Source organism: Ranitomeya imitator, chromosome 1 (genome assembly GCF_032444005.1).
Source record: "Ranitomeya imitator isolate aRanImi1 chromosome 1, aRanImi1.pri, whole genome shotgun sequence".
Lineage (NCBI taxonomy): Eukaryota > Metazoa > Chordata > Amphibia > Anura > Dendrobatidae > Ranitomeya > Ranitomeya imitator.
In genome coordinates, this window is record NC_091282.1 from 800,669,863 (window position 1) to 800,692,162 (window position 22,300).

General features: G+C 44.7%; 1 protein-coding gene across 2 annotated transcripts in view; it reads right to left on the reverse strand.

Moving 5' to 3' along the window:
* Positions 1-684: 684 nt before the first annotated feature.
* Positions 685-22,300, reverse strand: part of DDHD1 (DDHD domain containing 1) — a 53,363-nt gene continuing 31,747 nt past the window's right edge. The window contains exons 3-13 of one of the 2 annotated variants that reach the window (XM_069738577.1): positions 19,632-19,733; positions 17,634-17,762; positions 16,680-16,827; positions 16,237-16,346; positions 15,286-15,392; positions 13,392-13,645; positions 12,160-12,226; positions 11,877-12,026; positions 3,728-3,971; positions 2,470-2,658; positions 685-1,473 (exon numbers count right to left, since the gene is read on the reverse strand). In XM_069738577.1, coding sequence (XP_069594678.1) covers positions 1,289-1,473; positions 2,470-2,658; positions 3,728-3,971; positions 11,877-12,026; positions 12,160-12,226; positions 13,392-13,645; positions 15,286-15,392; positions 16,237-16,346; positions 16,680-16,827; positions 17,634-17,762; positions 19,632-19,733 — 1,685 coding nt within the window. In that variant the 3' untranslated portion in view covers positions 685-1,288. The remainder of the gene's footprint in view (positions 1,474-2,469; positions 2,659-3,727; positions 3,972-11,876; positions 12,027-12,159; positions 12,227-13,391; positions 13,646-15,285; positions 15,393-16,236; positions 16,347-16,679; positions 16,828-17,633; positions 17,763-19,631; positions 19,734-22,300) is intronic. The other variant, XM_069738584.1, reaches the window with a different exon arrangement.

Here is a 22,300-nt window from a genome sequence, read left to right on the forward strand (position 1 = left end):
AAAAAAACGGATCCGTTAGAACCGTTTTCTCAACAATTGTGACGGATCCGTCACTATGTCGGAAGTGACTGACGCCAAACAACTGAAGTGTGAAAGAAGCCTAAGGAGTTGATTAGGAGCGTCTAACTGGTCTGTATGAGCCACAACTCTAAATGATTGGTAGGGGGATCAAATACTTATTTCTCACTGCAAAATGCAATTAAATGTATATAAATTTATGCAAGGTTATTTTCGGAATTAAATTTAAAACGTAAATTTAAACATAATTTATAAGTGCAGTGAATGACAATATAAAAAAGTGTATTTACCCTCCTCATTCCAAAAAAACAACAAAAAAAAAAAAAGATCCTGCAAAAAAAATCAAGGCTTCACACAGTGACGTTAATGCAGAGCAACTTGCAAAAAAAATAAATACATACAACAAACCACAATCTAAATCAATTCCTAAATCTCTGAGAATTGGTTAGGTTCTACAATACTCTGGGCATCACTGAGATTTACTGTGCTTTTTCCAACGCTCAGCCTGAAATCCAATGCCACATACTCCATTAATTAAAATCAGATGTTGACACTAATATTTGGGGTTCTCGATAGCTTGGTCATCCCCCACCCCCCCGGCGGATCAGATATCAGTAGCTGTTATGACACATTCTCGCCATTTCTTAAATAACTCCGTCCACACTCTTGTATGTGAAACCACAAAGATTTATTGACTTTTTGTAATGAAAATATTACTGAGAGTGTGCCAGAGTCCACAATTCTTTTAGTACAAAGATATGTATTTTGGGAAATCAACTCCAAAATGTGTAGAAAATGAAAATGATTTCTTTAGACCCCCACACTCCCCACAAAAAAAATAAAAATAAAAAATAGTACAAAAGAAAAAAAAAATTAAACTACAAGAGGCTTTAATAAAGCTAAACATAGGCCACGCTACTCTGAAGCTTTTTGAAGTTTTATCATTTCTGGTTAGACCGAACACAATCCTGAATAGCTCTCCAGGTGAGCATGTCTCACCATCGACGGGCGATAGAAACGTGGTGCTCTCCTCCTGCCATGCCTAAAGGTCACCTAAAGAGATGGTGATGGTGTTAGGCACTCGCATACACAAACTATGCACTGCATTAGGCAACTATGGAAGTGTCTATTGCTCTAATGGATGGGGTTAATAAGGGGTTAAAGGAACTGATAATTAGTAAATGATAATGATTAAGGTACGTTCTATAAAACGAAATGAAAACATTCGCTCATGCATCAACAATGCCTCAAACAGTCTGCCATCACCCCTCTACAGTTCATCTACACCTAGCTTGTCTTCTTCGTCGATCTGGCCGTCTTTGTATAAGAATGTTAGGAGGAAGAGAGCCACGTCCATGGAGGACCAGTATGCCGTGTGAGACGTCATGGCCGACCAGTATCTACTTTCGACCAGCCCTTCTCGTAGCTCAAAGTCGATTCGGTTCTCCAGGTCCACTGTGATATCAGTATAAAAGAAAAAAAAAATGATCATATAGTAACTCTGGGCTAGAAATATAACTAATATAACCATGTTATTATGCCGATAGCATCAGCTATTAGAACGACTTTCGGGTGCACCATGGGGACAGCAGTCTTTAGGAGAGCGGACCCCTGGTACAGTTTGGATTCTGTGCATGGGACTTAATACAGTATATTGCAATGATGTAATGAAGATGCAGTAGTGGTCAGCTGTGCAAATACTTAACATATTCGCCCCTCTGTTGACAATCGACAAGAAAAAAAAAGTGTAAGTGGCCCTTCAAAAGCTATAGGGATTAAAAGGAAGGAAGCAGGGAATGCTGTTTTTCATTAGTCTCTACTTTCTTATTGTAGATGTCCGCGTGCAGAGAGGTCGGGATGAATGACTTGCATTTCTGACGTCTTGAATGAAGAGGCATTATTGGTGTTTGTCCAAGGGCTGAGATCATTTCCTTCAGTAGAGGAACAGGCCGGGAATAACAATGGGGTGATGCCGTGCGTATGTAGTGGTAATCACAGGGAGTAATGCAAACTATTAGTGCGGCCGATCAATGAATGAGTCTCAATGATGAGCATTACACATAGGAAAGTGTAAAACAAGCAGATGTCAATTATTTACACTGCACAGATGGATCAAAGGGTAATATTTGCTTCCTTTATGATATTCCTAGTATTCGGAAATAAGCTCAATGAAGGACAAGTTACAGTATATAATTGAAGGCTTTTGCTAAAAGAATATTAGCAAAAATGCTTCATGTAGGCACTGATCCATCTCCACACTTCTCTTCATCAATAAATGCATGTCTATGAAAGAAGTTCAATTATCCTGGACGCGAACCAATATTAGTTAGAAATACTCCTTTGAGCATTCATCAGCCTGCAGCCATTGCACTAAACAGGGACTATATATACCCAACGGTGGGCTGCATTTCTTCTCAAAGCCATTGACATGGAAACGCTAATGACCCTTACCTGTGTCCAGTGAGCCCGAGATGCTGTGTGGAATGGTTTGGGATGCCGCAGTACTTTGACTCTGTGCTGATTTTTTGTCTTCCCCGTCAGCTGAGTCTTTTACTTCACAACCTTGAGATGTAGTTGCACTAGAACGTGCAAATCTTGAGAACAACATTCCCCCCAGGCCTTTTCCGATGCTCGCGGCACCTGAAAAAGTGTAAGACTCACAATGAGCAGGGCTAGGAAGGAAAATCCTATAACTTTGCTGCCATCTAGTGGCTGGTCCTTAAGTTTACATTCTTCAAAGATTTTTCCCATAACATTTACCGTAAGTTTTCCATTATCTATTGGATAGAGAATAACTTGCACATTTGCTGGAGGTCCCTCAGCAATCCAGAGCATGGGGTGTTCTGCAAAGTACTGTCTTGAATGGAGCTGAGGTACACACATTCAAACTCTGCCGCATGCACCGACTATGGAACTGCCTGAAAGAGTGGTGCACTAGACCTGCCCCCCCACAGTCCCGTAGACAAGGTCAAGAACGTACGTGAAGTATTGACACCTCAGCTCCATTTAAGAGAGGGAGTCTCATTTGCACTTGTGGAGAGTATGTTTGGTTGGACCCCCAGCTATAAACAAGTTATCCCATATTCGACGGATAGGGGATAGCTTTTTATTTTGGGAACCCTTTAACCTGATAATCTAGAGTCAAATTTACAGTGCTCGGTAGCAGAGCATTGTAAACTTAGAGTACAGCACTTAAGCTCTGGCAATTTAGCAGGCCGCCCCCGGAGTCAGGCAGAGAAGTGGACCCCAAGGTGTTTATTCTTCTCTTTTGGAGGTTACATAGTGCTCAATAAATGATGCCGATGCCTCTGTAGGATCTGACGATCACAGGACCTCTGGCTGAGGGACATCATAAACCCAGATCAGCTTTGCCAGTAGTGTGGAGCTTCTATAGATGCCTCAGTCACAGTGGACAAAACCCCCCATAATAATAAAAAAACAAAACAAAACAAAAAAAAAACCAACATGCTCCCCAGATTGTATGACTTTGTTGTCATAAAAAATAGGAGTACATAAAAAAAGTACAGGAATTAGTTATCCACATGACCATAATAACCTGTTCAATTAATTTCTCAAATTTTATTTCTTGCGAAATGAGAATGGGAGAAAGAAAAAATAAGTATGATTACTGAAATGGGGAGAGGCAAAATCAAAAACCGTTTGCTGGTAATGAAGGGGTTATCGTAAATCCGATAAAGGTGGGCATTACCTAATATGCTTGCTTTGCCGATATTTGTTATGGATTCTCCATAGTGTCTTCGAGGCAGGACCGGAGACGTACTCGGGCTCGGGATGCTTTCTGTATCGGACATTGAGGTAGTATCTTTGGACGGGTTGATGAGACACGGTCTCAGGTGTTTGTATGGAATGGGATTTGTGGTGTTGGAGGAGTGGATCTGGACTGGTGCAATGTTGCTGTAGTGCTTCAATATTAATGGCTCAAGTCTGTAGGCCTAAAAAGGATTAAAGTAGACAGAAATAAACTTCGGAAGGAATCTGGTCCCAGGTGGAGAATGCAGGATCACATGAAGATGGGGAGATATGGAACATACTCTGTGACCTCCATACAACTCATTCACTTTTTTTTTTGGACTTCTATTTCGACAATTCCACTACCAGGACAACCCCTTCTGAGTCTCTGTTTCCCCATAGTAAACCTAAGGTACCGGAACCATTCCAGCAGTGGCAACGCAGGCCCTTCCAGCTGAGCTCCGTGCACCGGCTGTTCTCAGTGCTGCAGGTCAGCTCCTAATGAGGTGCACGTGTTCAGTATCATAGCCAGAACGCGACCTGATCTAATAGTATCAAAGATAGCAATGAAACAGCAATGTGAATGCAGCTTTATATTCTCTCTACTTTGCCGCTAACACTTGAAGTGAAAGCATCTGTGCAAATTGGTTACCGTAATTAAGTTTCTAATATTGATAAATTGCCATTTTTCTCTTTAGTCGGAGCAGCAGTTTTTAAAAATAGGAACTGCAGTCATATTAATTGTTACCGAAATGGTTTCACAACACCTGATGGTAAAATAGGTTAGTGACATAATGGCGACCAATCATTAGCTCCAATAAAGATGGATATATAGCACACTCACAATGTGGTGCTCAAGTTAGGGTTCCACTCTGTATGACCAGTAATGTCAAGTGAGGAGTACTTTACAATCTATAGCTTCAGTTAGAGCAGGGCCCCAGGGCCATTTACGGCGCTCGATGACCTTTTATCAGCCCCCTGAGCAGGTTCTGAGGGACCACATTCTTGAGCAGGGAGCTGTATTTTGATTACAACCAGCTCATTAATTTCATCTTGCTCTGTTAGCACACACATGCAGTGTTCACTATTGAACACTGAAGGGCATGCAATGAAAGATTACGTCCTGACACCAGTGCCAGAGTCAGGATGTACTTTGTGGGCAGCGTTTGTACGGCCCCCGAAGGATGGTATAAAATATCCAAATTGCCCTTGGCAGAAAAAAAAGATTCCCCACTCCTGAGTTAGGGTCTCTACGACACGGCAGAGGAAGCAGAATGGGTGCAATCATGGACGGACAGACCGTAGCGGATCCTTGTGCAAGAACTGTATATGGGCCCGTCTTATCCCATCGTGCATCAAAGCACCTAATTATTTCTCTATATCTTCTTATCACAATTCTGGCACATGGCCCAACCAATCTGCCCCTGGGTTAAGTTTAGTACGAAAGGGATTGTCACTAAAAGAGAAAAGCGTGGATGCAAAGATGCTCCCAATCTGTGCTGCAAGTAAAATATGGATTTTAGTGTTACTCACCGTAAAATCCTTTTCTCCGAGACATTCATTGGGGGACACAGGACTGTGGGTGTATGCTAAAAAAGTTAGCACCTCCTCCGCCGAATACACCTTGACACTGGCCGCAGGCTAATCCAATTTGGTGCAGAAAAGCAGTAGAACAACACAAAAAAAAAATCAGCTTCAACACAGGTGCAACATGTCTAGAAACAAAAAACACCGAATAATAAAGAAGAAGCCATCTGGCTAATAGGGTGGGTGCTGTGTCCCCCAATGAGTGTCTCGGAGAAAAGGATTTTACGGTGATTAACACAAAAATCCATATTTCTCCTTGGGGGACACAGGACTGTGGTATGTCCTAAAGCAGTCCCTGGGTGGGAAACCAACTCCACGGTATAATCCCTGAGCACCTTTTGCCTATAGATGTGCTACCGCTGCCTGGAGAATCCTCCTACCCAGACTTGCATCCGCTGAGGCCTAAGTATGGATATTATAGTTTTCAGAGAAAGTGTGTAGACTGGACGAGGTCTCCGCCTTGCAAACCTGTTCCGCTGATGCCGAAGAGCCCAGGAAGCGCCCACTGCCCGAGTGGAGTGTGCCCGTATCCCAGCGGGAACGACTGTGCCTCTGATGCGGTAGGACTACTGGATAGTCAAACGTATCCACCTGGCTATGGTTGATTTCGAGACCGCGAATCCCTTCCAGCGACCCTCGGGGAGGACGAACAGTGTGTCTGCCGAAAGGATGCCGTCCGAGACATATCTCCTGAGAGCTCTCACTAGATATAGCGTATGGAGAGCCCTTTCCACACGGTGCGTTGGCGCCAGGCAAAACGAAGGCAAGACAATGTCCTCGTTCATGTGGAACGCGGAAACCAACTCTGGCAAAAAAAAAAAGGGGGTGCTGGCCTAAGCACCACCATATCCTGATGAAAAAGCAAAAACGGAGCTCGGCAGGACAGAGCCGCCAGCTCCGAGACCCGCCTGATGGATGTTATGGCCACTAGAAATACTACCTTCCAGGAAAGGTATGTCAAGGAAATGCCCTGAAGAGGCTCGAATGGAGATTCCTGCAGGACCCCTAGGACCAGGTTAAGGTCCCATGCGTCCAGGGGGGGCCTTGTAAGGCGGTACCATGTAAGCAACGCCTTGTATGAAAGTCTTCACCTGTAAATTGGTAGCGATCCTGCGCTGAAGGACAGACCAGGCCGATATCTGTCTTGAGGGTACATGGTGCTAGACCTGATTTCAGGCCGGCTTGGAGGAACGCGAAAATGTTGGGGATAGAGAAACGAAGCAGGGAATAACCGCGCTCTCTGCACCATGCGAAGAAGACCTTCCAGGTGTGATGGTAGATACGTGCTGAGGCGGGTTTCCGGGTACTAATCATAGTAGCGGTCACCTTCTGGGAGAACCCGGCCTGGGTTAGAATCCAAGATTCAACAGCCAGGCCAATAAACACAGGGCCCCTGAGCTCTGGTGGTAGATCGGGCCCTGGGAGAGAAGGTCCGCGAGCTCTGGCAGCCGCCAGGGAGTCTCGGTGAGCAGCTGTACTAGGTCTGCGTACCAAGACCGCCGAGGCCAATCTGGAGCGACCAGAATTGCTGGGACCCGCTCTTGATCTTTTTGATGACCCTTGGGAACAGTGGTAGCAGAGGAAACAGGTATTGGAGGTGAAACTGGTTCCAAGGTAGGACTAACGCATTTACGGCTATTGCCTGTGGATCCCGGTATCGGGTGACAAACTCTGGCACTTTGGTGTTTACCCTGGAGGCCATCAGGGCCACGTGTGGGGTCCCCCAGCATTGGCACATCTGTTGAAAAACATTGGGGTGAAGCGATCCCTCTCCGGACGTCAGACCCTGTCGGCTGAGGAAATCCGCCGCCCAGTTCTCCCCGCCCAGAATGTGCACTGCCGAGATCACTGAGTAGTACTTCTCAGCGCAGCAGAGGATCTGTTTTACCTTGTGCATGGCCGCCTTGCTGCATGTACCCCCTAAATGATTTATGTATGCCACGACCGTGGCATTATCCGATTGGATCTGGACGGGGCGTCTTGCCAGGAGATAATGAAAGTGCTGTAGAGACAGCCGAATAGCCCGAATCTCAAGAAGGTTGATCTGGAGGGATAACTCCCGCGAAGACCAGCGTCCCTGGGCTGTATGTTGGAGAACCACCGCTCCCCATCCGAGGAGACTGGCATCGGTCGAGAGCACCAGCCATGGGACTGGGAAAAAAAGTTTCCCATGTTGAAGGGAGGAACTCATTGGCCACCATGTAAGCGCCTGTCTGACCAGAGTGGACAGACGGAACCGGAGATTGAGAGAGAATGGGTTCCTGTCCCAAGCTGCCAAGAGGGCATGCTGTAGGGGACGAAGATGGAGTTTCGCAAATGGAATTGCCTCTGTCGCTGCCATCATCCTTCCTAAGACTCTCATGCAAAACCGGATGGTATGAGGGACCGTCTGGCAAAGGACGCACACTTCCTGACGGAGTGCTAGGACCTTGGCCCGGGTGAGTATTGTGAGCCCTCGGGAGGTGTCGAAGATCATCCCCAGAAAGGTGATTCTCTGAGGTGGCACCGGAGACGACTTTCTTAAAATTCACCAGCTATCCCAGGCAAGCAAGAGTATCTAGCGTGATGATGACACTTTCCTCGCAGGCCCGAAAAGCTGGACCCTTGTCCAGGAGGTCATCTAAATTTGGCAAGATGACTGTACCCCGGGAATGTAGGATGGACACCACGGCCACAGTGACCTTTGTGAACCCCGAGAGCGGAGGCCAGCCCGAAAGACAAGGCTGTGAACTGGAAATGCAGATTGCTGATGGCAAAAGGAAGAAACCTCTGATGCGGGGGTTAATATGGAGATGTGAAGATAGGCGTCTTGGATATCTATTGACGCCAAATATTCTCCCTTTTCCATGGCAGCAGTGACCGAGCGGAGAGATTCCATTCAGAAATGAAGAATGCTGGCAAACCTGTTCAGAAGCTTCAGGTCCAGAACGGGCCTTACCGCTCCGTCCTTTTTGGGGAATATGAACAGGTTGGAATAGAAGCCTTGACACTTCTCATCCTCCGGTACGGGGACGATAACTCCGCTGAGCCGAAGAAGAGACTCGACAGCCTTGAATAAGGCCCGTGCTCAGAATTCTGAACTGGGAAGACTAGACTGAAAAAAAATGACTTCGGGGGCAGCTGATAAATTCTATCTTGTGCCCTGAGGACACCAGATCTCTTACCCATCTGTCGTGTATGAAGGCGAGCCACACTTGACGAAACCAGAGTAGGCGGCCGCCCACTTTGCTGGCGACGACCGGAGACTGCCTCCAGTCATTTGGATGAAAATCTGGAGGGCCTAGATCCTCTAGATCTTGGCTGGTGGGACCGCATCCTGCCCAATGGGTTGGTTCAGTATGAGATCCGACGATCCCTGTTCTGATTAGGCCAACCTGAACTGACGGGATCAGAACTGACCTAAACAATGCCTGAAACCGGTGACAAAATGACTGCTGAATCCTTTGCTGTGGGAGGAAGTTGCTCTTCCCCCCCTGTGGCGTCAGAAATTAGTTGATCTAATTTTTCGTCGAATTATCGGCCACTCTGATAGGGCAAAGTAGTAAAGGACTTTTATGAGGTTGAATCTGCCCTCAACCATAGAGCCCTCCTAATGGAAATTGCATTTGCGGCAGCCAGTGCTGAGCACTTCGCCGCATCCAAAGATGCGTTAATCAAATAGTCTCCCGCTAGAGCGATCTGATTTGAGATTTCGGCCACCTCAGATGGCAGGTCCTTATCCTGTAGGGCTCTATTCAATGACTGACCAGGATATCATGGCTTTAGCTACCCACTTGTGTTCAGGGCCCTCTGACCAGAGAACCGCTTGTCTGGTAGCTCCCTGTGATGTTGCACTATATCCTCAAACTCTGGGTGAGTGCAAAATACTCTATGAGACTATTTTGTCCGTTTAAATGACACCTCATGACCCAAGGCCAAGGTGGATTCATCGTTTATACTCAGGTTTGGTTGACGGCCTCAATGAGGCTGTCGATTGTCTCCTGGTAATCAGGTGCCTCTAAATTGAGGGACCCTTTGGAATTGCAATCCGAGTTTTGTTCACTAACCTCTACTGGAGAGGGAGAGCGAGAGACAGAACTCAGATGCCGAGGCACCAGATGGACCAGAGGACGCTGTGTGGTTCATTCCCCCAGCGTTTGCTTAGAGAGAGAGCGGCCCCTGCAGGCCGGAGGTTCCTGTGAGATGGAGGATTCCTCCAAGACAGGCAAACCACTGTCCCTGCCCCTATCTGGGGCCTGAAGGGACTCGATTACTCTAGTTAGCGACACCATAGATTGCGACAGAGACAGGGCCCATTCCGGGGGACCCGACACACTGGGCTCAGTCGCAGGGGAAGGCTCCGGAGCGCAATCGGAAGCGCAGGCCTCACAGAACCGATTGCAGGCCGACAGGTAAAACATGAGGTATATAATACCATATGGGTCTTGGTCCTTCTAGATATGGTGGGCCTGCTGCTGAAAGAATCCCCAATCTAGATTAGATGCAGCAGTAGAGAGGAAGAAAGCAAGAGAGGAGTTGCCAGACTGAGGAGAGCAACACTTACCCCAGTCCTTTGTCCCTGGATCCTGCGGAACAACGTAGAAGAAACAGATCCTCTGAGATGCCGATGCTCCCTATCTTCATAAAAGCGCGCTCAGCCAGTGGGCGTGCTTGTAGGGGCGGAACCCGAAGCAGACGAGCTCTGGAGGCGAGATTTTCACCCGCGGCCTAGTACCAGCAAAAGCCATGGACTAAAAAGACCCACCGAAAGCCGAATTTCCGGCGCCTTCCGACCCGGAACTGCTGGACGATACAGGGGGAGAGGTGTGCGCATGGAAGAGTGCTGTAGCAGGAGCCCTCCCAGCCCCCTACTCCTGCAATGGATTCCAGCTTCAGGTTAGAGAGGGGGCTGCGTAAAGGACAGTGCCTGCTTCCTAGCTCCATCTTCCCTTCAGGGGATGAGGAGAGGGACCTTCCGCCTCCTTCCATCACCGCAGTCTTAGCATTGGTGAAGCAGTGGGGGCCGCACAGACTGCACAAATGCACCTGTACAGCCTAGGGTTTCAATACCTTATGGTGGTCAGGGCTGAGTCCGGCATCATGTCCCACGTTGTGGAAGAGGATACGTGGAGGCGACACTCCACGGGCTCGCCCGTTGTTGGTTTGGGGAGATTGGACCCCTTTAAAAGGGTCCGTCGGCCCTTTTTCATCTTCATGGTAAAAAAGAGAAAATAGGTCTGGGAAAAACCAGACATGTGCCTCCTAAAGACAAAAAGCATGAACTGGATTAGCCTGCGGCCAGTGTCAGGGTGTATACGGCGGAGGAGGAGCTAACTTTTTTTATGTTTACTTAATGTCAGCTTCCTGGTGGCAGTAGCATACACCCACAGTCCTGTGTCTCCCCAATGAGACGAAGGAGAAAATCCTCTTTATACAGAGCTGGATGGCATCAGGTTATTGGGATATTACAGGAAACGAGAGGAAAAGTCATGATTCCAACAGAATGAGACACAGACGGGTGACCTGGAATAACCATGCCGTGTGCAGCTCCCTGATTAATGGCTCTTGCAATCTATAGAAGGGGTTGTCCAAATGAGTAGGATCTGAGCTGCTATTGTGGGAAGCTACACAGTGTACACAGCCATGCTGTTTCCAGGTCTGTTCACATCAAGCCGGTGTGATGGGTGCACCCTTAGTGTGAGCTCAGGGCACCTTTCTACCTTCTTGTTTTGCACCCATCTTTGCTCCCCCTCTTCCTTGATTGACAGCTCTGGCTTTACAGGAGCTAGAAGAGGATAAAGATAAATAAGTAGGTGCGCTAACCTGCTCATTGTACCCTTGGCGTGTACTTGGTGCGACCAGTCATTTTGTGATCACAGACTCCTTATAAAAGGAGTATTCCGTTCTAAGCAAGTTATGACCTATTCACAACTGTGAGATTGCTGTGGGTCATCAACTACCTCACCGGTGAGCCCGGCAATCTCTGCATGCATCCTTCAGTGCTGACCTTACGCAGGTGACCCTTGTAGTGAATCTTTGGTGTCAGCAGGCATGTGCCGTACCTGCCAGCACTACCACTGAGGACCATGATGGACAGTAGTGATCACTTGTGCCCGGACCGGCACGCTATTGCTACAGTAAATAAGTACAGACTGGCAGAGACCACTGGAGTAGTGAAACTCAGCAACCCTTAAGCTATATAGTATGTTCCTTATTGAATGAGGCTCTCCTAGACTTGTATTAAAAAGAGAACTCTGCATAGCTTCATTAAACAGTGGAGCTGCAGGCAGGTCACTTTTTGGTGGAAACCGACAGAAGAGACTCTGGAAAACTATGAAGGCGGAGGAAGGTGAGTATCGGATAGGTGTCAGGGGACTTACATGAAAGCACCACTTCAGAGGAGAAATAAAAAACAAACAAAAAAAAAAAAAACAGCTGGAGTGGTGCCTTAAGGTACAGGTAAAACCCTGCAAATTGGTGCATGTTGTACAGATATTGCAGGGGTTATTTTCTGTAAGTCCACAGAACGAGCAGAGACTTACCACAGGATCTGCAGGGTGGAAAACATTAAACAAACGATTACAAATAGCTCTAGGTAAAATATGATCTTGAGTTCCGCGATTTCCTGGACGAATTCCACGTAATGCCAAAAATACTGCCAGGGGCGAACCCATGCAGAAAAAGTTCTCCACCTAAAGGGTACATGCAGGTAAATGGTAAGTCAACGTATAATTGTGCTATGAGTAAACTGCATTGACCACTCTCCACAAAAAAACAACAACTGTTAATACCCCTAATTAACCTCATTTCCAGAAATCTACTTGCCTTAAATTTTAAAACAGGGGTATTAGAACTATTAAGTCCATTTAGTCTGTCTTCCAGTTCTTTTAACCTGCAAAGAACAATATAATTATATTTTCAGTGTTTATGCAAACATCTCTATTGTGTAAGTAGTAAACCGGGGAGAACAGACAGTAATTTTAGCAGTCTTCTGTTGTAATGTCAGCCTGAATTATGGCATGTGCATTGTGTCGCCTCACGCCCACAGAAACTGAGAGAATCTGCTGACCAGGGCAAACTTACTAACAGATGCCAGCCTTGGAGCTGCGGCCAATGATGTTTAACCCCTTCACAACCTTGCAATTTTTCCGTTTTTTTGCTCCCATTCTTCCCAGAGCCATAACTTTTTATTTCTCTGTCAATATGGCCATGTGAGGGCTTGCTTTTTCCAAAACAATTTGTATTTTTGAACGATACCATTGATGTTATAATCTAGAACAGGAAAAAAAAATCCAAGTGTGGTGAAATTACAAAAAAAGTGCAATTCCACAATTTTTTTTTTTTTTTTTTTAATTTACCATGTTCACTAAATACTAAAACTGACCTGCCATTATGATTCTCCAGGTCATTACGCGGTTGCAGACACCAAACCACTATATGTTCTTTTTATTTTAGTGAAAAAAAAAATGGCACCATGTCCCGAGACCCACAATGTCTCCATTCTTTGGGATCTGGGGCTGGGTGAAGGCTTATTTTTTACCACGCTGAGTTAACGTTTTTATTTATACCATTTTGAGAAAGATACGATGTTTTGATTGCCTGTTATTTAATTTTATTGTAATGTTGTAGCGACTAAACAAACGTAATTCTGGCATTTTTATTTTGTTTCTTGCTATGTCTTTTGCCAGTCGGATAAATTATTTTTATATTTTTAGATACTGGTCTAATAGATGCCTGCACATATGAAAGCATCTGCAAAAGGAAAGGGGTCCTCAGACATTTGTTGCTCCATCCAGTTGGAAACTCAAGGGAGAGTTGGCTGTAAGGCTCAATCCCCGATCAGTTCTATTTGAGTTATGGAAAGAGCTGAACAGACTGGCATCATAACCCGCAAGATAATCTGTCACATTTTACTCCACAATAGAGTCTAACACATTCTAATAATTGTGTCCCATCTCATAGCATCCAACCGTCACCTCTGGCATTCACTTAAGTCAATGAGCTAAGCCTATAGTAACCCAACACTGAACACGTTTTATCCCCACGATGCTACGTACCGTTGCTTGGTCAAGCAAAGCTCCCGAAGTAGATGCTGTTCTTCATAACTAATCCACTGGTCCTCAGTCTCCTCCTGATCCAGCTGTTCACAAACGTGGACTGGATTCCACCCAGTCATGATATCGAAGGTTATTACACATCCCAGGGAGTGGGACACAATAGACACTTTGCCTCCTCTGTCTTCAAACTCTGGGTTTCGGGAGCAGAACAAGTTGTAGAGACGGTTCAGTTCTTGCAGTAATCCTTTCACTAACTGATAAAGGAAAAATAAGCTTCTTATTGCTAATGAACGCTGCAAAAGCACAATATATAATTTAAGACATAGGTACAATAAGGTAGGCAATTTGCTACTTTCGCAGTCAGAAGAATGCAAACATCTATTAGTGGCAGTTTGTATTCTGCTCATGTTCCTACTAAAACCATAAAACAAATTTAAAAGAGGCATATCTCTGTCAGGCCTCATTTCCATCACCCAATGCCAGTTTAGTTGATGTGGACGGTCATGGGTCTGAGTGTGGAGGAGGACAGTTATACAGCTGATGACTATCTTAAGTGTGCAACCAGCACGGAAGCGCCAGCCAACAAAGTGGGTGTGGGTGACAGACACATTTTAACAGCCTTAGTTCTCTGTGACTCAGCGAGGATTTTTCCAGCAAATTCTGGCACACGATGCCTAAAGCTCAATAATTGATGAATTACAAGGTTGAGCAGGTGATACAGATACTCTTTAATAAGAAATTGCATTGTTTTTGTCCAACTAGCAGAACAAGAGCAAACATCCATTGACATAAGCTTTCTGGTCCACTTATTATACCGGCCATGTAATGAATGTCAGCATTGTTGTAGAAAATTAGAACATGGAAAATAAAAACCTCAGTCGGCACCTTCTCTGTGCCATGTCCTAACAAGCTGTGATCCGTGGTGACATTACAGATACAGGACTGGCACTATGGACAGCAGGCAAGAGGGAAGCACAGACTTTTTATAAATTGCCCTGCTAAAGTCAGTTTTGGAAGCTCTATTGCATAAACACTGATTTTGGCTTTGTCAAATTAGTGGGGGCCTTTGAATATGTTTGCTTTACTGGCACATGGTGCATATACACATGTTGTGCCAAGATTGTACACCATAGACAGAAGTTATGGAAACTGGAAAGAGATTGACTAGTGAAACTTAGGTAGAACAGCCATCTGAGCGACTGAAAGACGCTCAGATGTTCTGTAAATCACAAATGGTCGCAGAGCTTTTAAAGGGCATTTTCCGGTAAGTGGACGCCAAACACTCTAAAACACATAAAATAAACAGCAGGTTGCTCACCCTTCTTAAAGGGACTCTGTCACCTGAATTTGGAGGGAACAATCTTCAGCCATGGAGGCAGGGTTTTCGGGTGTTTGATTCACCCTTTCCTTACCCGCTGGCTGCATGCTGGCTGCAATATTGGATTGAAGTTAATTCTCTGTCCTCCATAGTACACGCCTGCGCAAGGCAAGATTTCCTTGTGCAGGTATGTACTACAGAGGACAGAGAATGAACTTCAATCCAATTTTGCAGCCAGCATGCAGCCAGTGTGTAAGGAAAGGGTGAATCAAACACCCGAAAACCCCGCCTCCATGGCTGAAGATTGTTCCCTCCAAATTCAGGTGACAGTGTCCCTTTAAGTCCAGCACTGGTTCCCAGGTCTTGACATCACGTTCAACATCAGACCTAAAGTTCGGTGGCTGGCTACAGCAGCTGGGTGCTGGCACTACTGGAGAACCTGTTCCCTTTGTTATTTTACAACATTTGAGGTTCACTTTCCTAAAGCCATTTAAAAGATTTCTCCGTAGTAACTGAGAAAACACGTCAGGTGGTGAACACGCTTTATATAGTTTGTCACAACTATGTGTCACTTACCTCATCTCTGTAGAGAGGGCTGGTATAGTACATAATGTCCATTGCACTGCTGTTTAGCATGTCCCGAATGCCACGAACCTTATCTGGAGTAATAGAATCTACTGTATCTGCAAAAAAGGAATAACTGCTACCAATAAATACTACAAGACAATACTACTAAATAACTAGCATCGACATATAAATCACCTGCACTTTGCTCTCTCGGATCCTCTTAATAGCTTCACATATCACTGTGTCTAACAAGAAGACAAATTTGCAGCATTGAGCCACTATCGTTTCATTATTGTAACTGTCGGCATATAGGATTCAATCTTCGCTGTGTTTGATGCAGTCGCACAATGGAAATTTAGCAGCTATCTGCAGAACAGGCGATACATTTTATTTTATTTTTATTGGCGGGGCTCTATGATCACTTGAATAATGGGTGTCCGGGGAACCCTGTTCATTCTCATAGCATGCAGCGGTGAGCACAACTTTGAATAAAGAAGGGTTGGGCATGTGCCCCGACATAGAAGGAAGCGGCATAATTCATTGCAGAATACCCCTTATTCCAACCTTCTCAATGCGGCAAAGCAATGGTTGAGAATTAAATGCTTTGGAACCCCCCTCCATTCTACTGAAACATGAGGGTCCCAGCCAGGGGGAAATAAAATGATCACCTATCCACATGTCCATTGTGCAAAACAGTGACTGTAAATTAAAAACTGAAATCTGAGGTGAGGACCCAGGTCCCCATTTCTATCTGTACTTGTCTGAGGCCCATTAGAAATATCAGATGAAAAGCGTTGTAATGATTATACACATTGCTTTGTGTTTGTTTCCAGTTTGCTCTGGGGTTGCTATAGTAGCTTGAACAGAAACCATTGATGTCACCGTGGCAACTAGAGTGCAACCAGGAACATGATAAATTAGGACATTTCCATGTCTTTTAATAGGAGAACGTCAGGTTACCTCCGTCCAGAGCAAGCTTGGATCGCCATTCCACAGGAAGGAACTCAACATGCTCTGACGTCTGATTGGAAAAGTGCTTCTCTTCAATCTTTCTTGCAGTTTCTCTCATCCTGTAATCACACACAGATAAAAATAAAATAAGCCTTTAGATGGAGGAAGACTAAAAAATGTTTTCATATTTTTTATTACCCAATTTTACTATTGGCGATTTTTGACAACTAGACAAGCAATTCACCAGTCACTATTATTCATTGGGCGAATTAGTCAGCAAGGCTTGCCTTTCACTTGTCAATTCTCTGTGTACTCTATATACTTGCATACATGAGCATAGGCCAAGAGTCATGACCCAGACAACAAATGGATTATCTCTAGTCACAGCTATATTAGTATGCCAAGAGAGATTTTAACTAGAACATAAAATCAGAAGGAAAAAAAATACTTACATGGCGGTATTTTTGATAATTCTTCCTTGATCCATTTTCTGTCCAATACCATGAACGACAAAAACTATGTGGGTTGTGTCGACAGGCTTGTCCTCATATGTAGCTTCTTCAACATAACCTCTATGGAGCCTGGTTCCACTGCTTGAAGCTGCAATGATATCAGACACATAAAAGCCAATACATTGTGTGCAAGAAGCTGTAAGGGTGGCTTTATATGTTGACAGCTAAAAAAAAGATCCAGTCATCTGAATAGCATTTTTTCTGCAGCATGAGCATGGATTTCTGAAAGGTACATGGGACAGTCATGTGAAACAAACCTGTCACATGTGAATATAGTTTCATTAGATCATGGGCTTGCTTTCAGGGATTTTCCTATAATGTGGTGCCCGAAGTAGCCCACTATATAGAGGCATGCAATACAATCCCATTTCAATGGATGGGGATGCATTGCGATTCCTACCAGAGTGGCGACTTGGGATCAGCTGTGCAGGGAAAAACAAGAAGTGTATGTGTTGCAAGTCATTCTCCGCACTGGCGGTGTTACAGAGGTCAGATTGGTCACAACGAAATGGCATATGCTAGTAACAAACCATTCATTTCTGCCATTTAACCCATGGAAATACCAGCCCAGCCTAAACAGGATCACCCTATGGTTGTTAAAGGAGATGTAAGATTGATGACTCAAGTATTCAGCATCAGATTGGTAGGGGACAAAAATCCGTCAACCCAAACGATCATCTGCCTACAGTGTGCAGAATAGGAATCCCACAGCGCCACAATGAATTGGGAGCAGAGTTGTAGTACACAGTATGGAGTTGTGATGGACATGAAAACATCTGACCGGTAAATGTGATGGATGTCAGATTCCCATCAAACCGATTGATTACCTATCGCAGGGACAAGTCATCAATACCCAAGTCCTGGACCTCTCCTTTAGTCATTAGATGATCTTACCCTTGGAGAATCCTAACTTCTGAGTAACAGTCCTTGCTATTTTAGAAGTAGTTGCATCGCTGTAGAGATAGACTTCATCCACGCTATGCCAATCCACGTGGCTGCGGCTCAACTTCAGACTGTGGACAGCTGCAAAACATAATAATTACAGTCAGACCACAAACGTCTCTCAATCACCGACGTCCGATAACATACTGACAGGCTTCCATCTACTCAAAATATGGAATTGTGACTGTACAATGTACAACTACTTAATATCATATGATGCAATTTAACTCAGAATTGGTAACAAACTTATATGTTTCCATCCAAGAAATCAAGTTACAGTGCGTAAATAGCCAAAGATCTACAGGATTCCTGCCTATGAGCTTAAGATATCTGGAGACTATACAAACGTCTGCAAAAAGGGGCAATTATTCATTAAAAATGGAAAAAGGAGATCAAACTGGAACAAAACTGGAAAAAAACAGCTGGGTCTTGTTAATAGATCCTAATAGAAGCAAATGACTGCTCTCTAATTATAGGGGTTTTTGAGGATCAGAGTATTGAAGCCCTTTTGTTAGAGTACCATAGGTCAGACCAACAGGGTTGTCTGGGGTGACCTGTATGAAGGTCTTCAATGTTTGCATTGCACCATCTAACCAGTAGCTGCTATTCTGGGTATGGCAGCGTTACCCTGATATGACAACACTACAATCCCCAACACAGCCACTGCTAACTAGATGGTGTGCAGGTAGACGGTCCGTGCAGAGGGATGATCGACTAAACGACTATTTGGATCCCATCACCCCTCCAAAAAAAAAAATCCTTTTCAGAAAGTTGAAAGGAGATTTCCATTTCTAAAGCTATGACACGACATTATCATGAGTAGGGTTTTGAACTACGGGGCCTCTCTGTCTGACCCCAGAGTGAGGGGGGAGCAGAATTCAATCAGTGCTGTGTCCCCTGCATTGTTCTTACCCGCACACAGGTGACACTCCCAGTCACAACCGTTGAGGATGGCTGCAGCTCCCTGTGTCATCAGGTGGACATGAGTGCCAGAAACTGGGAAGGTTGCGGGGCTAAACTAGCACTGGGCAGTTTTCATCTCAACATCACTGGGGAGGGGGGGGGGGGGGGGTCTTACATTTTCGTACAACCGGCCAATCATAAAGAGATGGAATATCCTAGTGATATGCAATCACTTTGCAAGATGATAAATGCCCCTTTACCAGATATCCATAATATGCATTTAGTCACAGGCTGAGCAACATTATATAGCCACATTGCTGTGTAGCTGTAATCAGACAATCAATTATCAAATTCAAGACCTAAAGGGGTTGTCACATTTTCTTAAAGGGGTAAAATAGCAAAGTGATTGTAAAAACAAACTTTGCAAATTTACCGTACTTCTTATTTAAAAAAAAAAAATCCTCTCCATTCTCAGGACAGCTCAATGCCTTGGCTACCAGCTACCTAAAAGCAAGAAGCGCACACCGCTCCCCACCTCTGGGCTTTAGGGCCGGCATGGGCGCTCACTCTGACACTAGCTGGATATGTTCAGCTTCAGCGTCCCAGTGCTCCAGTGAGACCATGTCACTTGTCCGAACTGTCAATCTTCAGTAGCACCCTACCCAGGCAGAAGAGCAGTGCGCTCCTGAAACAACCTAAGAAAACCCCTTTAAGTAATTGCTAGAGTGGCGATAATCAATAGGCTGCAAAAAAAAAAAAAAAAAAAGAAAACAAAGAAAAAGTGGTGGAAATTGAGCATTGTTGGCTGCAAAACTAGAAATGTTGTATCTATTTAGCCCAGGTAGTAGACTGAGACATGTGATTAAAATGCTTAACACAAAAAAAGACACTAAAAACTACTAGAAATCTATACGGATCTTGTTACGGTTTGCCCAAAAACTACCGTAACCACATCAGCAAATAGCAGGAGAGGCAACATCTACGCTACGCTAGTGAGGGCGTCTAAGGCCAGAGAGCCTTCTACTAGGCAGAGCTTGGTTACCGTACCTTCGTAACGCTTTCTTTTAGCGCATGGGGCATCTGTGCTCTCGTTATATCCTCTCCAATTGAACGGGAAAGGGAGGGAGAAGGGAGCAAGGTGGTAGATAACTAGCAAAGTGAAGACAGGGAACTTTACTTTGGCTTTCAATGGAAAACTTCTCAGTATCACATTGTTAAAAACGGTGAAAGAACAAAGCAGTAATGAACATAGCATGCATAGCAAAATTTTAATAAATTTTTTTTTTTTTTACTTTACATACCCCTCTTGTCGTGCAAAGTCTGTAGAAAGTGCTGCTATATCTGACGCCGACCTATAAGACGGGTCAGTTTTCTCTTTTTTTTTTTTACTATTGGGGTATTTTTTATTACCGGGAGGTGCTCTGCATGTTAGATTACTTACAATCTGTACGGTTTTCCCTGTGGCAATGTTGCTGATGGAGTTTCTCGTGTGATTATTGATTACCTGCTACAATTGTGGTGTCTAATCAATAACTTGTAATGAAAACGCATAGCAAGTCTCCGTCTGTTGTGATGGATGGAACAGGTTGCTCTTCCAGCGAACACACAAATCGTGCATCCGAGTAGCAGCGCTCTTACGTGCCTGAGCCCTACTATGGAAAACTAACAAGCCGGAGTCTCGCAGTGTCTGTCCAGGTGCCGCACGTCATTTTCGGTAAGCCGACACTTAGGCCTTGACCGAGAGGAAAGACTTTTAGCTGAGCTAGGCTTAAATTAACCCATCATCGTTCAGTTATATTTGGGACTTAATTACATTCTCCATTTTTTTTACGTTTTTGAGTCTTCAAAGGATAAGTGCATGCTTGATCGCACCACCGAAAGGCTCTTGCATTCAGTGTGGATCCCAGTTATTAGATGCAAGTATCCTGACATTAATTCCCTGATGATTATGGATGATAAATAATAGTGGGTTTACCACCCCAATATACCAGTAAGCAACCAATAGTAATCAATAGCTTATAGCGAAGTAATGAAGACTTTGCATGACAAGAGGACATACTGGCTTCCATGTTAACAGGAATTAGTTTGTGGATACAAAACCAGATGATCATAATGATACCCAAGAACAAATCATTATACCCCATATTGACACAACGGAAAAATCATAGGCAAATAAGAAATACATTGATTCCGATCACGGCAAAGGAAACAATGTTTTGGGGCGGCGCAAACCCTATGGCTCACAAGCAGTTGCAAAACAAGTCCCAGCCTGTACTGAAGGCCGAAGATTGGGAGTGGTCGTTTCTACAGCTGGAGAGTCACAAGATGGAAATTACTGATTTAATGCATAAAACATGTGATTAGTTAAACGTTAGATATTATTGCGTCAAACACAAAAAAGCTCTGTAGAAAAATGTAAAAAGGGTTTTGTGGCTCTGCACACTTCCTCATCAAGAGGGGAGTTGTCCTCATGATATTGGTGATACTGACCAGGGGAAGGGATTACTAGGACTGGTCCTATTCATTATCTCAGTTTACCTCTAGATGTAGAAGTGATTAGCGAGCCAGATCCCACCTTTAAAGGGAATACGTTGCCTCGGAAAATGCTGTATGTACCTCCAGATATAGGGTTAATCTTCAGGTTAATAGGGTTACAATGCTGTCCAGCCACATTACAGAAAGTGAGGCTACTGGGAGAAAATGCACTGATTTCCTTTCAGAAGCCGCAGACTTTCAGTCATTGCATGGAGTGGCTACAGCCAACGCTAACAGCACCAATGACTATTCTGTGAGGAGGCTTTGACCCCTTCCCGACCTGTGACACAGCAAATGCGTCATGAAAGTCGGTGCGAATCTGACCTGTGACGCATATGCTGTGTCACAGAATGATCGCGTTCCTGCAGGCCGGGTGAAAGGGTTAACTCCAATTTCACCCGACCTACAGGAACAGGGGGAGTGGTACTTCGGCTACGATCACTCTAATTGGCTGTTGAAAGTGAAACAGCCAATCGGAGCAATTTATAATATTTCACCAATGAAACTTGGTGAAATATTACAATCTAGCCATGGCCGATGCTGCAATATCATCAGCAACGGCTGGAGATCGCGATCTGACCCTGCCATCGACTGACAGCGGCGATCTGCCGCCGCCGTCAGACTTTCCTACCCCTCCGTTATGTCCTCGGCGCCATCCTCTCCCCGAAACCCCCCCCTGTCCGGCGACCCCCCGCTGTTCAATCCCACCCCCCGTACCTCCGAAGTCCCGGAGTCCCTCCCGGTGTTTGTCCGGCTTGCAGCATGGGCGCCGCCATGGGCGGCAGATTCGTTCCTTCATTTTGATCACTCTGATAAAACCAGAGTGATCAAAATAAAGAAAAATAGTAAATAGCCCCCCGCTTTATCACCCCCATAGGTAGAGAGCAGCATAAAATAAAGAAAATATATTTTTATTTTTCCACTAGGGTTAGAACTAGTGTTAGGGTTGCAATTACACTATGTTCCAATTTATTATGCAGATGACATTTTTCTCGGATTTTCCTAAATGGTCGGTGCAAATGACAGTCAGTCTAATAAAAGTCATCACCTGTTAGATTATACATCGAATTTTATTGAAGAAACCTCCCAATGATAACAGTATAATCTCCAAAATGAATAGAAACTCAAAATGCACTGTTGCAAATTATTAGGCACAGTAGAATTTCTAAACATTTGATATG